Source organism: Rutilus rutilus, assembly GCF_951802725.1.
Source record: "Rutilus rutilus genome assembly, chromosome: 13".
Lineage (NCBI taxonomy): Eukaryota > Metazoa > Chordata > Actinopteri > Cypriniformes > Leuciscidae > Rutilus > Rutilus rutilus.
This window is the reverse complement of record NC_140218.1, coordinates 10,739,990-10,756,574: the sequence shown is the minus strand read 5'-3', so window position 1 is coordinate 10,756,574 and position 16,585 is coordinate 10,739,990. Positions and strand designations below refer to the sequence as shown.

The 16,585-nt window shown below is 38.1% G+C and overlaps 1 protein-coding gene across 1 annotated transcript in view; it reads right to left on the bottom strand.

Moving 5' to 3' along the window:
• Positions 1-16,585, bottom strand: part of LOC311302383 (uncharacterized protein) — a gene marked incomplete at its 5' end in the record, with an annotated part of 40,573 nt that overhangs the window by 2,287 nt on the left and 21,701 nt on the right. The window contains 14 exons of the mRNA XM_084428199.1: positions 999-1,265; positions 2,089-2,242; positions 2,419-2,611; positions 3,511-3,649; positions 4,814-4,991; positions 5,136-5,243; positions 6,122-6,240; positions 6,958-7,209; positions 7,328-7,519; positions 12,632-12,780; positions 12,898-13,034; positions 14,241-15,085; positions 15,235-15,364; positions 15,524-16,297. Coding sequence (XP_084284325.1) covers positions 999-1,265; positions 2,089-2,242; positions 2,419-2,611; positions 3,511-3,649; positions 4,814-4,991; positions 5,136-5,243; positions 6,122-6,240; positions 6,958-7,209; positions 7,328-7,519; positions 12,632-12,780; positions 12,898-13,034; positions 14,241-15,085; positions 15,235-15,364; positions 15,524-16,297 — 3,637 coding nt within the window. The remainder of the gene's footprint in view (positions 1-998; positions 1,266-2,088; positions 2,243-2,418; positions 2,612-3,510; positions 3,650-4,813; positions 4,992-5,135; positions 5,244-6,121; positions 6,241-6,957; positions 7,210-7,327; positions 7,520-12,631; positions 12,781-12,897; positions 13,035-14,240; positions 15,086-15,234; positions 15,365-15,523; positions 16,298-16,585) is intronic.

The following is a 16,585-nucleotide window of genomic DNA, read 5'->3' as shown; positions in this document are numbered from 1 at the left end:
TTGTTTTAAAATATTTTTATATAGGTTAAATTAACTGTTATTGCAGTTGTAGTTTTAGTACTTCAGTTTAAAATTTGAAAAACTTTCATTTAAGTTTTTTATGTTTATCTAATATTTATATTGTATTAACACAATGGTAACATTAATGGTATATAGTATATATGTGTTACCATATTAATAATAATATTAATAACAATATTTGGTCACAAGTACCATATGAATTATTGAATTAAAATGAATTAAAATATAATTAATTTGGTTTCATCTTATTTACAAGTAGACAACAATACCAGTGTTAGTTTAGTATTATTAACATACTTCTATAGTATTTACTGTTTTTAATTAGCTCGTATTTTTATATTTTCTGTTTTTAAATAAATTGTAAAAGTTTTGTTGTGTGCTTTTGTCCTTTTTATTTGTTTGTTTGTTTGATTGATAAGTTTTTCATCTAATATTTCTAATAATGATAATAACATTTAGTTACTAGTATGATCTGGGTTATTGAATTAAATGGAATGTTAGTAGAATTAAAAAGGTTTAGTCCTATTTTACTAGTATACAACACTCTACCAGTGTTACTTTAGTATTATTTATATACTATTATAGTATGTATTAATATTTGTAATATTTAATAATTACGTTTTTTTTTTATTTTTTTTTTTATATTATTTAGATATTTACAGTAAGTTATCCAGCTTTAATTAAGTGTTATTGCAGTTGCAGTTAAGTACTTTAGTTTAAAAAAACAAACAAAAATGAAAATAAAAAACTGAAAATATATTAAAGTCATCCAAACAAGTTTAAGTTTTAGTAATTGTTGTGTGCCTTTTTCATTAAAATTTCTATAGTTTTAATTCAGTGTTATTGTAGTTGTAATTTAGTGTTTCATCTAATATTTATGTTTCAACTTTATTTCAATTACCAAAAAATGACTAACAATTGTTAAGTATCACAAATGTCTCATGTGTCGTTCTGCTGATGAGATCATCATCACTCACCCTCATGGGGCTTGAGCTCAACACTGGTCTGGTCCTTCTTCAGGACGGTCTTGTTGGCCGTCACCTGGCTGTAGAGGTCAACACTGCGAGGAGCGCTGCTGTTGTTCTTCAGAAGGATGGACAGCTCAGCATCCTGACCCACACATGGTCCATCACCCTGCATGGACACGTCAACAGTCACTTCACTGGCACTGGTGGGAGAGTAGACGGATCGCTTGGAGCCGAAGCTACAGGCCGTTTCCACAGCGGTGCGCTCCTCCGCCGAACCTGATCAATGACGGGGAAACGAGAGGGCAGGGATCATTATAAGCACATTTAAAGTCCCTCTGTGGTGAAAATAATTATTTGTCTATGTGGTGTTTTTAATATGCTTTAAAACAAACCATGTGCAAATTCATCAGTCAAGTTACTAAATGTTACTATAGTTACATAGTTGAATTTTCACAATGCTTTATTTTAGTGCTGTCAAATCAAATAATCATGATTAATCACATCTAACATAAAAGTTTGTAAATACACACACACACATACATATACATATATATATACACACACACACACACACACACACACACACACACACACACACAATAAATGTAAATATATGTATAGCGATACATTTGATAGCACTACTTTTTATATAAAGTTTAACATTTTTGAAGTACATTTTTAAATTGTGCTTTATAAATACTTTTGAATTTGATACTGATACACTTAAAATAATAATAATAATAATGATGTGAGCAAAAACATGATGTGAAGTTTACACATCTGGATTACCAAAACTCTTCAGTACCAAATTGGAATTTTGAGAGTTTTTCTCCCACAAATGCATTTTGATTTTATTCAAACACAATAAAATGTTTTGTGAATTTTTATATATATATATATATATATATATATATATATATATATATATATATATATATATATAAAATAGTTTTTTTTAGTCGAAGAAAAAAATATTTTGATTATAAAATAATTATGTATTTTTAAAATTAAGCATTTCAAAAGCATGTAAAACTTTATGTCACATGTAAGTGCAAACCTTATCACAACTGTCACATCATTATTTAATGTGGATTTTCACCTTCTGGGTGTTTGTAGAGGTGTGTGATATCCACACGTTTGTCTGAGCCGACAGCTTTGGTGCTGATGCAGTGACCCACTGCGCTCTTGTCAACCCGAATCACATCGAAGGTCCCGTCAGTTTTGCGCTTCCAGTAGACTTTATCGCTGTTCACCTACAACACAAAGAGCCAAATATTTTGTACTAGCACACCATATTATAAATCTATGTGGTGAGATTATGTGCGACAGATAGAAATATGAGGCAGATATGCTCATAAAACATTTGACATCATTAAATATGAAACTCTTTAGGATGGAATCTTAAATTACAGGAAAGTAATTAGCATACTTCAGCAAAAACGAAGCCCGTGTCATATTTGAGGAAGGTCTGTCCACTGCGGACCGCAGCAACAGATGTTGGGCCGCAGCAGAAGACGCCCTGGCTGGTCTCCTGAGGAGTGGAATCAACCACCTGCCACCCTCCAAAACCAGATGGCAGGTCGGGACGAGCCATCCAGGCCTCATTCCACACGTGGAAGTTCCTACATAGAGAGAAAAGCAGCAACTTTAAAGAAATAGTTCACCAAAAAAGAAAATGATCCCATAATGTACTCACCCTCAAGCCATCCTAGATGGCTTTGTAATGGCATTGAATAGTGACCGAGTTTCGACTCTCTCGTGAACCCGCGTACGGCTGTTGCTGGAAGCCAGGGATTATAGTTTAAAACGTTATAAATATGGATATTTTTCTTACAAAAACCCATTGCTTTGCTTCAGAAGGCATTTATTAAGCCACTGGAGTAATACGGATTACTTTTATGATGGAGCTTTTTGGAGCTTCAAAAACTTGGGCACTATTCAATGTCATTTCAAAGCATGGACCGTTGTTTAGTATAACTCAGATTGTGTTTGACTGAAAGAAGAAAGACATACACCTGGGATGGATTGAGGATGAGTAAATTATGGGGGCATTTTCATTTTTTGGTGAACTAAACTATTCCTTCAACGTTGTCAAATTATTAAAACAATAATGAACATGATACAACTTCTATGAAATCACAAATAGCCTACTTCCCGAGGTGTCCTGCACTTGCATGAAACTGCAGTATCATGGAAAAAGGAAAATGGGTGGTAATGCAAGTAAAGCCATATGTTACTTAAAATAAAACATAAAAACCATTAAACTTATTTTATTTCAGCTAGTTGCCACATTTCCCATTCTAATGCAGTTTAAATTGATGTAGGCCTACCAAAATAAACATTAATAAAAAAGGTATAGACATTTCGCAAATAAATAAAATTAGGCTATTTGAACTCAATTAAACTACTTTAACTGAACTATATTTAAAATGAAAAAGAAAAAGAAAAAGAAAAAATAAAGAAAAATGTTAGCATCGCGACGATAGTAAAATAACACGTGAATACTTAGACACAATCTTACCAGATTGAATCCCGGTTAAGGTGTTTAATCTCTTTAAGATTCTCGTCTAAATACACATCTGTTGTCAAGGAACTGTCAGTGTCATGAGCAGAGCTGAAGTTTGAGACTGGACGTGTGGGAATGCCAAAACACCGACACACTGAGAGAAAAAGAGAGAAACATTAACAAGTGCCCAAGATTTCATATTTCCCAACCTCTCTGGTCCCGTTTCCATTTAGCGTCAAAGTGCGATTTGTATCTGGATGTTGATACGCAAAAAAAAAGACGATGTAAACTCGTTTGTGAATGGAATTCGTTCTGATCTGCCTGTCCTGTAATTTTCGGAGAGGCTAGCAATAGCAAGCTAGCTTTGAAAGCAAAGATCCCGCCATCCCTTCACTCCAAAGCCACGGCTCCTTCAAAACACATGAACACACACAGCAGGGAGCAAACAAACGCTTTGTTAAACTACCACATGTCTCAAAGCGCTGAGACATGCAATATATGATTGCTATCAGGATGTGAAGAGACTTTCATCCAGCATATAGCAAAAATTGTTTCTGGAACAAGACAATCACCTACTCTGCGTTTAATTGGCCTACATTATTAATACATCGTTCATGGAATGTTTTTTTCTGAATTATTTTAGTTGGACGTTCATTTTACATTTTTGAAATGTTACTAGCCTACTTAGCCTACTTCACAACATTCAGATAGGCTAACATTCAAAAGTTACGTTCCCATAAATGTTTGCAAAATGATTAAATGTTCACATAATCACATAAAACATTTTAAAAACTGGATGATTTGAACATTCATGGAACATTAAGAAATAACGTTTCCATAACTTAATGGTTCTTAGAACATATTTTTGTTAGCAGGACAGGTGTAATTGCACTTTTTTCATTAATTGTACATCGCTAATGTAAATTATATTGTGTGGGGAAAATATATCCAATGATCTGTTTTCTAGATACAGAAGCAACTTTATATGGATAAATATTGTGTCATGATCACATGTTAATGCCAAGTGTTAAACAGGGCCTCTTTTAAGGGTGTAAGTGACAACACTTTGATTATATATCTTTACTGAACGATGGTCATGATTCAATTCGATTAACCTTTTGGTACTATGCAGAATTGCTAGATATAAACACATGATTTTATTAAAGAATCTTCTCAATTGCAATGCTTCATTCTCTATGTTAGACAACAGCAGCATAAGCACTTATAGGCAAGCTGGTTCTATATGGTTCTATCCTTCTATCCTAATTTTTAGGCCCCTATTCTGTATCATTTTCAATAATGCTCAATAAAATATTACGTGTGTTGGTGACTCCAGCAAAGACCCAGCACTGTCCATATTTGACAGGTATTCCTTTACTGTTGTGGTATTGTTTCAGTATGGCACTGCTTCCACTCCAGGCTGTCGGAGAAAGTCCTCCCTCATGGGTATTTTGCCAGTTACCCATCAGCACACCTTGTTCGTCGTTGGAATTAACCTGACACATTGACAAAATGATGTTATCTGCTTCACGTCATCACGATTCATTGATCATCACTGAGCTGCAGACCTATCAGTCGTCCTTACACAACAACAGAGCATGGAAAAATCCAATGTTGGCAAAAAAAGAGTCAAGACCTACCATGGCAGATGCCACTCTGACTATGTTAACAGGGTCTCCCCATCCCGAGCAAGGACTGCCACTCTTCTCCAACACAAAGAAACATGCCGCCAAGACTCCTTCATCAAACTAAGGATCAGAGGTTGGAGATTGAAACAAGCACATTACAGAAAATAAACGTTTGAAATGTTGTCTTGAAAATAATGCTACAAGTCTAAAGTGAAATATCTGCTTGAATTATATCCCAACTAACAAGTTTAGGTTCCCAGGACGTTCTAGGAATATACATTTTTGAGTCTCAGAACGTTTTTACATTTTTACCTCTAAAGTCGGAGAACTATTCTGCAACCAAGATTCAATGTTTCAACAGTAATCAGCTTGTATTGATCCACTGTTAAATTAATCTTTTACGCATTTGGCAGCCACTTATTCAAATTACGAGTTACACTGTAAAGAAAAGTTGCTGCTTTCAATTTTTAAGTACAATCAACTTGGATATTTAAGAAATTTCAGCTGACTTACAAAAAAAAAAATAGTTGAATCTTGAATAACTTATATGTATTTAAAAAAAGTTGAAAATTGTTAAATAGTTAAAGCAATGTAAAAACATAGGTTGTCATAACTTATTGATCATATCATTTTTTTTACAGTGTTTTTGCAAATAATTAATTCTCTGGGAATCAAACCCTTGCCATTGTTAATGCAATGCTCTGAGCTCCAGGAAGGATAAAACAAACCTTCTTAAAACAAGTCAAATACATTTTCATTTGAAATATAAAAAACTGATTAGTTGAACAGTATTAAGAATAATTCCTAAAATCAGCCATTTGAAAACATTCTTAATTTTTCACACACATACAGTACCTGCAAGTAATGTTAGTTTACGATTGTAAAAATTAATTGAAAATGAAAATTCCAAGAATGTTGATGAGAATTCTTGAAAAATCATTAGTTAAACAACTACTGAAAACATTCCATTTTTGAAATTTGAAATGTTGAAATTTTACCTGACCAAAATTCCAGGTTCTGGTACCAATCTGTTTCTCTGTTCCATAGTACAGTTTGCCCATATTATTCAGTACATATTCAGTCCTCTCAGCTTCATCATTCATGTACACAGAGTCGTCTGTTGAGAACAGAAAGAGAGAGAAAGTTGACATTTCAATGTATTAGCTTCATTAACATGAAAGTTCATTCTGTTATTTCACAATTTAGTCTAATTGTCTCATGCCTGCTACAGACCGTGCGATTTCGGCAATCCTATAAGATCATTGCAAATCACACTGTACGACATGGATCTAATAAACTTGGGTACGACATGTAGAGACTGTACGATGATGACACCTATTGAATCATAGGCTACGACGCAAGTTAGTTGTAAGAATTAAATGTCATCAGCATGTGCTAGTGGTAAACAAACAGAGCAAAATCAATCGCACTTTGGCAATTGTGATTTTTATGTGCGCTGAAAATAGAGGAGGAAGCGAAAGAGGAGAATATGGCTAGGTAAAGAAGCCAACATGGCATGGCAATTTTACAAATGGAGCTTGAGTAAAGTAGTTTTAAGTTGAAGCACCATGACACGTTGATCATGTTGCATTTGTATTGGCCAGCAAACACTGTGAGATGATCATGCTAAATTTCTGACACTGTCAGACAATTATCACAGGCTATCTCACTGTACGACGTACGACCACCGTTTAGGAGCCACGACCACAGAAATCGCCACGATTGGTCATCTTTTGTCTGGGACAGCCCAAAATCATACAATGTGAGTGTGTTAGTTTTAGGTACTGATAGACACACACCGTATCCGCTTATTTGTTCTCTCTTCAAATAATACCTTTGCACCAGGGGTTGAACAGCATGTAAATGTCATTTTCAGGTGTGTCTGGTGAAGTGGCCTTTCCCGCCGGGCAGTTTGTGACCACAGTGAGTTTGTACCGTCCAATACAAGCGTTTGGAAGGGAGTAAACTGACAGTCTGATTGTGGTCTTCGCCTGTTCAACGATCTTTACCTCCCAGGCATCTTTCTTGAATTCCGACACTAATGGAGCAATTACAAAACTGTCCTTGTGTACGGGTATGTCGTTACCTGCAAAACACACACAGACAAGAATCTTTTTTTTATCAGGTGATACAAGACGGTTTGTATGGCAGGTGTAAACAGGATCATCGTTTGCAACAGTAAGTACAGTAAAGCCATGACTGACCAAGTCTCAGCTCCAGCTGAAGTTGGTCTCTGTTTGGAACAAAAGGTCTGGACAGCTCAATAGACATCTGGAAACATTGTCCTCTACGGACGATGAGATGACTGCTAAAGAAACCATCGGTGTGATGCTCCTGTCGATTCTGTCCTTTCCTGGTCCTGATGAGATCAATAGATCGTACCTGCAGTACTGCATCTAAACAATTAGACATGTAAGGAAAGCTTAGCATGATGACAAACTTTTTTGAATATAGTTTTGGTGATATCTTTCTTGAGAAAACCTGTGTATGGTTTCAGGTTCATGTGACCCTGAGGTGAACGTGATTTCACCAAGTACAACATATTTGCTGATCCTGGAGCAATATTTCAAACAACCAATCAGATTTGAGGGACAAGTTTATAGTTAATATCAATTTTATGAGTTAGGCGCATCAGCATCAGTGTTATTCACTATCATTTCCCTCTGATTTTATGGATAAATTATAGGGTTAGGTTTAGGGTTAGTTAGGAATACATTTTTCAGATAGGAATTTTGTTCTAGGATCAACAAAATATGTCTTACTTAGTGAAATCACGGTGACCCGACCCAGACGTGTTTCTTAGCATGCATTTACAAAATTAATTTTGTATTCAAAAACCGCATGATACAGATCTATACAGTGAAACCATCGCTAAAACATCACACTCAGTCAGAATAGGTTGAAGGACTGCGCCAAATTTGGTGGATGTTACAATAGGAGCAATATACTTATACAATCCCTAATGAAAAATAAATATACTAAAATGTATTTGAAATACATTTATTTTATACCAAGTACACTACAAAAACATTAACATATTTATGTGTTTTAATATAAATACCCAGCAATTGTACTTTAACTTGATGTACTTAAAGTCTGCTAAACTGGAGCAACTAATTTTGTACTTATAGTTATCCAGAAATAGTGCTAAATAGAGATATACTTAAGTATATTTGATTGTGCTAAAGTGGAACTATTGCAAGTATACTTTAGGTACACTTTAAATATCTTATATTCAGAGATCATACTATCCTTACTAATAGTGATATTAAACACATTTTAAGGTTTAATATTAAGAAATGTGCATTGTGCAATAAAGAAGTACTCCAAATAAAGTTTATTTACTTTTATATCAGTAAGTCTCAAGCGATATGTCAGTAAATATGTTAGTATAAAATAAATTAATTTTAAATACAATTTTGTATATGTTTTTATGTTTTTTTTTTTTTTCACGAGGGATAGTATAAGCTTCGTCAATGCAACATAATGACAATCAGACCTTAATATTATTTGCACTGCAGTATTAAGATACATCGCTCTTACCGTTCACTTCTACAGATGGACCCCTGAGAGGAAGAGAGAGACATTTTTCAAACTTTATTCTTAAACGATATAATTACTCACAAAACAATGTTTAAATGGAATTAACTTTTTTTTTTTTTTTAACTGCAGAAAACTGTGGAGAAAAGAAAGTGCTAAAGATGTTTCTGGCTTTCTTATAAAAAATATAAGGATAAAAAAATCTAAATATTATATGCAAAATTAAACTAGATCACAAACACACACACAACAAAATAAATAGACAGAATAGAATACTTACATGTTTGCGGTTCTTGAATTAATTTGAGGAGTGTATGTTCCTATTTGGACAGAGTAACTGCACCTAAACAACTTGAACTTCAGTCTGGAGGCAAAACTTCACTCAAATGTTTTCTCCTTAGCAGTCATGAAGTATTTATTCACATCTTCATCTCCACCCATCCACAGATCAGAGCTGAAGAGTGTGAAGAATTTCATGTATCATTACAGAAATGTTTGTGTTGTTGAGGTTGAATCTCACAAGGCATTTTTAACAGCTTATTTAAATATGGCCTTTAAATCGTCACTTAAATTAATCGTCTCATTTCTTGTAATGATGTCAAAGGAGGAGTAATTAGAGATAATAATCATAAAATTTTAACTGCCTCATTAAGACATTAACTTCTCAACTAAATTCTTAACTGGTAAGCAGGATTTCTATAATAAGCATTTACTGAGCATTTACTAATACTGAACCTCAAACACACATGCACCAAAAGAAATGAATGAAAAACTCAAATTATTCTTAGAAGCCCGTTACTGAATGACAAGTAGCTTTTCATCTGTGATTTTAGACCCCTAGTGGTCTGTGAAAGTGCTTGGTGTCTGTGGAAAGATATATAAACCAGTAATTTTCTTAAAATACTGTATATAAAAACAGTTTCTGTATTTCTTATTGTTGTCTCTCTGAGGTTAAAAATTAAACCACAGTAACAATTACCACAACATTTACATTATAACTCTGTATGAATAGACCAGATTTTTTAAATATTTAAAAATGCACAATTATTGTGCTTAATATTGAATATAAATTATAATTTTTTTTAAATTGTAATTATAATTTCTAAAGTTATTATTAAGTGTGTAAAGCTATAATACATCAGGAATGTTTGTTAAGTCAGAAATCTTTGTTTCAGCATCACGCACATTGTAATTGGCATTCCACAGTCCTTCGTCTCCTTACCTGATGAGGAACAAGTAATGATGATGGAATGTGCAACAAACACCTTCAGTGAATGATTCAGCCATGTGGAAAAACTTACATGGTGAATAAAATGATCACTAACACAATAATTCTTTAAGTGTAGGCACTAAATCACCACATTTTATGAATAATTACATACTGTAGTTAACATAGCATTTTAAACTTTGAGTCGTAACTGTAATTGTATGTTATTATGTAAAGATATTATAGCAATTAAGAGAACATAGGCTACTAAACAAGATCTGAAGGCATTGGTTGCTAAAGTTTTTGATAAGTAAATGAATAGTGTCTGTAAGAGCCATTATGCTCTATTATAATTTGTTGTAGTTACACTGTTTGGACACTGGGTGGAGTGTGGGTTTAATAGGCATAGGTAGCCAGAGAGCAAGTGAAGTCCATAGACAGTATATAAACTGGACACAGCGACCCCATAGGTTTCAATGGAGAAAAGTGAAGTCAATTAGAAGCACTAACTTCCTGATGGTCGAGCGTACTGCGCAGACTCAAACTGAGCTTGACGACGTAGATGTGACGTGAGCAACCCGTCTGTCTTCTAGTAGCTGTGCCAAGAGAAATCTGAATCATTCCCTTCCGAAACTTGCAGAGACGGAGAGCGTGAGTAGGAGCTGTCCATGAGCTAGGAGCAGGAGAAACTTTTGCTAAGTATTCTGATTAATTACTTTGTCATTTTGCCTCCACGTCCCCCCGATTGCCCGCAAGCTTCTCCTCCTGTCCATACGGTAATTTCTCTACTGTGCGACAGAGAGTCGCGTGGTTATGACGCAATACAAAAACTGCTTCTACGGGGCCATAATGGAGCCTTTTATACATTTTCGGTTTCTTTAGAGATAAATAATGGACAAATGGAGTCTTTAAACGCCTCAGATGTAAAGTTATTCGCTGTCAAAGTGACGTCAAAATGAATGGGAGTCAATGGAATGCTAACAGCAGGTGAGGGTCCGCTAATCAATGGCGGCGCCCGGGGAAGCTTCAATATTTTATGAAACCCTGCCCCCCTGGTGAAGTCAGGTGTAAATAATGAGGGAATATTGACCATGTCAGTATCGTATAATGACATGCAAACTTGTGGATTACAATGTGTTTGAGCATCGAAACTGTGACAAATAAATCTGATAAATGAATTAGACTGGAAGCGTTTTGTTTGGATCCCACGCGTCAGAAATAATCATATAACACTGTTATAATAACACCCTGTAGCGGCACATAAAAACAGTCCAAAACTGCTAAGGAGCTGAGTGCAGGAATAACTCCTGTGACACGGCAATCCTTGAAGCTTGCGTCTTGTTTTATTTTGTACAGGTTTGCACGGTCAACAAAATATGTGCTTCAGGAGACCAGCACTCACCCCCATTCTTCCATAATAACACACACACACACACACACACACACACACACACACACACACACACACACACACACACACACACACACACACACACACACACACACACACACAAGCTGTCTTAACCCCACTTAATTAATCACACTCCCCATTTGATCACATGACTTTCCCATTACGTGCCTTCTACAACCACTAAGTGACAAGAAGGTCGCTAAGTTGTCGCTTCAGCGTCTATTTATTATATGATTAAGTAAATGTATCAATTGTTTTGAAGTCTTCTTAATGACTAAATAGGCTATCCTAAATACAGATTATTACTAAAATAACTTCTTTTTTTATTTCAATTCTGTAATCAGAGCTATACATTTAAATTAAAATCAATTACATTAAAATGTGTTTTTGTTTGGTATAGCTACAGTCATACTCTTTGTGTAGTCTACACATCTAAAAACAAGCTGAGAACATGTTTCTGAATTACTTTATTACAATTTAAGTAAATACTGACAACTTTGACAATACTATAACACTGCCTTTATAATAGCTCGACCTGTCACTCAATGCAGTTCAGCGCAAACTCACTGACCGCCCATGAGCACTCTCACTTTATAATCAATGAATTAATGTAATCATAGTTTCAAACTCACAGCATCTTAAATCTGAATTTCACGATTCAGTTATAACAAACCCAGCTCTTCTTACACAATTATGAAAATGAACTAGTTCATGCTAGTGATAAACTTAATTCTTGGACCTTCTGCAACCTTGTATGTTTTCATGTGTTTTTTGTTTCTTCCATTGTCTATGCTTGTCTATGTTTATTTATTGTCTATGCATAGTAAAAGCAGTAAAAAAGTTTTTTTTTTTTTTTTTTTGAGAAAATAAGCCAGAATTCTGAGATATAAACTCGCAACTGCAAGGAAAAAAAGTCAGAGTTGTGAGATGTAAACGGAAACAAACTTCCATAGGTTTGTGTTGTTTTAGAGTTTATTATCCAAGCATTGTAAAGAAAACCATAGTATAGTCAAGCATTATAGAAGCATTATTAAAACACTTTCCATCACACATACATCATAACTAAACTGTATTACACTGATTATAAATGAATTTGCTACAAAAATGTTTTATAAAATATGAAGTTACACATAGGCTACATATTAATAATCTGGCTTGAGATCAATTAAACGAGGAATATGTAATATACCATAAACCATAAATAAACTTTAGGTCCCTCACTTTAAAGTACTTTAAAGGAAAATTAAATACAAAATGCTATATTATACATAAACAGCCTCTAACCATAAGCCTTATGATCCCATAGGTACATGCACTCTAGCAAGTTTACACCAACCATCTCTGTTTAACCGTCAATCATTTCACTGACAACAACGTTGGTGAATCCATGAACCTGAGTGAGCTGAGGACAATCGAGAGATGCCAGAAGTTTATGTGGCCCGTGACACTTGGGAATAAATGTCTCCGTCAGGTTCACTGTGGCGTGGCTTGCAATGTCACTGAGTGACAGAGAGAGAAAATTAGTATGTACATATTTCATTTGTATTCATTTTACATTGTGCTCATCAGTCAACTGTAATTTATATCAAGCAGTGCAAATTAATATTGCGTCTTACCCATAGTTAATTGTTCTGACACACTGCAATCCCAGTCCTTCAAAATGGAAAACTGCATTCTTCAGCACACAGGGCAGTGGGTTCTGGAATTTGATTTTGAATGTCATCTCTTTGCCCACTAAACCACCACATACGGGCTGAAAAAGAAAGGTTTACAGAAGATAATCAGGCAAATTATGGTGCCAAAAAAAAAAACACTGCAGATTAAATCTCTATATAAAGAGTTCATAAGTAAGAAAACTACTCGGTTACTATCGTAACCTCAGTTCCCTGAGATAGGGAACGAGTATTGCGTAGCTATACGCAGTGGGGAAACTCCTTTTCCTCGATTTACTGAAGCTTTTATTTAAAACGCATTTGCAGCTGCACAGCTAGCACATTGAGCGTGGCTCGCTCATAGGCTGTGCTGCAGCAACTGCTTAAACCAATGGCGCGGGCGCCTCAGACAGGCCACCAATGAACAACATTGTACGTCAGAGCTCCCAAAGGGGGCGTGGCCTTAGTCTATATCAGAGCCCCGCATTCGCCATTATAGCAGGTTCCACGACTGAAGCGACAACTCAACAGGTTACTATAGTGCGGCCGGCTACGCAATACTCGTTCCCTATCTCAGGGAACTGAGGTTACGATAGTAACCGAGTAGTTCCCTTTCGAACGGTCACTTCGTATTGCGTAGCTATACGCAGTGGGGACGCCATGCAAAACGCCGCACCGACAGTAACTGGTTGCCACTGAACTCAGGACCCCTGAGCTCAACAAGTCCGAACCATATAAAATATATTTATATATATAGACCAGACACCGTCGGGCCTTATAAAATATATATGTCAGTATCAATACCAACCCAATATACTAATGAACCCGGACACCGTCGGGGCTATTTAGTAAATTAGAAATTAACCAGCAAGCGGGTTTTATATATATATGTGAATGATTATGCACAGTACACTGTAGAGAAGACCGGGCACTGCCGGGTCTTCATCATACTGAAAACACCTTCGCATGCAGAGAAGGAACTTCCATGTTATAGAATTTCATAAATGTGGAAGGCGAGGACCAGCCGGCCGCATCACAAATATCCTGAATAGGAAAACCAGATGACCAAGCCCACGAAGAAGCCATGCCTCTAGTCGAATGGGCTTTAATACCTATGGGGCAAACCTGACCCATTGAAGTATAAGCCATAGATATAGCATCCACAATCCATCTAGACAGCCTTTGCTTGGTGACTGGATCGCCTTTGGATCAGCCACCAAAGCAGACAATAGCTGTTCTGACTGCCTGAAAGACGCAGAACGCTCCAGATAAATTCTCAGTGCCCTGACAGGACACAGAAAATTCACCTCCCCATCTTCGGCAGAGGGGGGAAGGGCTAATAACGTAATGACCTGTGCTTTAAACGGAGTTGAAAGCACTTTAGGCACATAACCATGCCTGGGTTTGAGGACGACCTTAGAGTCACCTGGGCCAAACTCCAAACATGAAGGGCTCACAGAGAGCGCCTGCAGATCCCCTACTCGCTTGATAGATGCCAGTGCCAGCAGGAGAGCAGTCTTTAGCGCGAGAGGTTTCAAATCAACCGACTGTAGCGGTTCAAATGGTGGGCCCTTTAAGGCCCCTAAGACCCTGGAGAGGTCCCATAGGGGCACAGAAGGGGGTCTGGAGGGGTTAATCCTCCTAGCACCCTTCAAAAACCGCACCACCAAATCATCCCTTCCTATCGACTGGCCAGCTATCGGGGCATGATGCGCTGCAATAGCTGCCACATACACTTTGAGCGTGGACGGGGAGCGGCCCGCATCCAACAGCTCCTGCAGGAAGGATAATATTGTATCTACCTCACATGACTCTGGGTCCAGACAGTTTTTCGAGCACCAGCTGGAAAACACTGACCATTTCAAAGCATATAGGCGCCTAGTAGACGGGGCCCTGGCTTCGGAGATAGTGTTTAGGACCTTCCTTGGAAGGTCCCCGGGTACCCGTTTAGGGGCCACACATGGAGGGCCCATAAATCGGGACGCGGATGCCATATCGTCCCTTTCGCCTGGGAGAGGAGGTCTTTCCTCGTCGGAACAGGCCAAGGGACTGTGTCTGATAACTGAATCAGCTCCGGAAAACACGGTCTGGATCTCCAGAGAGGGGCCACCAGCAGGACTGGGCACCCGCTCTCCCTGACCCTCTTTATGACCTGTGGAATCATCGAGACAGGGGGAAAAGCATATAGGGGGCGATTGGGCCAACGATGGGTCAACGCATCCCTGCTTTTCGAGAAGAACATCTTGCAATGAGTGTTGGATCTCGAGGCAAAAAGGTCTATTTCGGCCTCTCCGAACACACTCCATATCAGACGAACCGTCTGAGGGTTTAGGGACCACTCGCCTGGGGGAGTGTTGCCCCGTGAGAGCATATCCGCGCCCAGATTCTGAACGCCCGGGATATGCATTGCTCTCAAAGAGCGCAGATTGCTCTGTGCCCATATAAGGAGTTCTCTCGCTAGGGCATACAGGCTGCCTGACCTGATGCCGCCCTGGCGATTTATATAGGCCACCACTGACATGTTGTCCGTGCGGACCAGGACATGGTGGCCTTTTAGGTTTGTTAGTAATGCTTTCAGGGCTAAACCAACCGCTTTCATTTCCAGACAGTTGATGTGTAAGCTCTGCTCCGTGCTCGACCAGAGGCCGGAGACAGGCTTGCCCTCGTGCAGAGCACCCCAACCTAGGTTGGATGCATCTGTAAACACTACTTTCCTTCTGGAAACTACTCCCATGGTCACACCCTTGATGTACCAGTCCTGAGCTCGCCAGGGAATCAGGGCTCTTATACAACCGTGATTCACCATGATGCGCAGGCTGCCGGACTGCCATGCATAGGTTGGCACACGGCGTTTCAGCCAGTGTTGCAGCGGGCGCATGCACAGTAATCCCATACAGAGTACTGGCGATGCTGCTGCCATGAGGCCGAGAAGTTTCTGAAATTTTTTCAGGGGCGCGCGCTCTCGCGCACTGAACGAGGCTGCTAGCGTCTGCACTGCGAGCGCGCGCTCTCGTGTGAGCCGCGCTGTCATCTCCACTGAGTCTAAAACTGTGCCCAGAAAAACTACAGTCTGGCTGGGTGTCAGTTTGCTTTTGGCAACATTGATTGTGAGACCCAGGCATTTCAAATGGCCGAGAATCAAATCTCTGTGAGCTACCAGCTCTGCTCTCGACTGTGCTAGCACCAGCCAGTCGTCGAGATAATTCAGCACGCGCACTCCCTGATGTCTCAGGGGAGAGAGCGCTGCCTCCATACACTTTGTGAATGTACGGGGTGCCAGGGACAGGCCGAAGGGCAGGACCGTGTACTGATAGGCTTGACCCTCGAAGGCGAATCTCAAAAATGGCCTGTGACGAGGGTTTATCTGAATATGAAAGTACGCGTCTTTCAGATCCATTGTTACAAACCAGTCTCCCGGGCGAATTTGCGCTAGGATGTGTTTGATAGTCAACATTTTGAACGGCCGTCTCATGAGAGCTTTGTTCAAATGTCTCAAATCTAGTATGGGTCTGAGACCGCCGTCTTTTTTCGGAATTAGAAAATAACGGCTGTAAAACCCTGAATAAGTTTGCGCTGGAGGGATTAATTCTATCGCCCCTTTTGCTAACAAATTCTGTACTTCGGCGCGAAGCACGTGACCCACGCTGCTTCT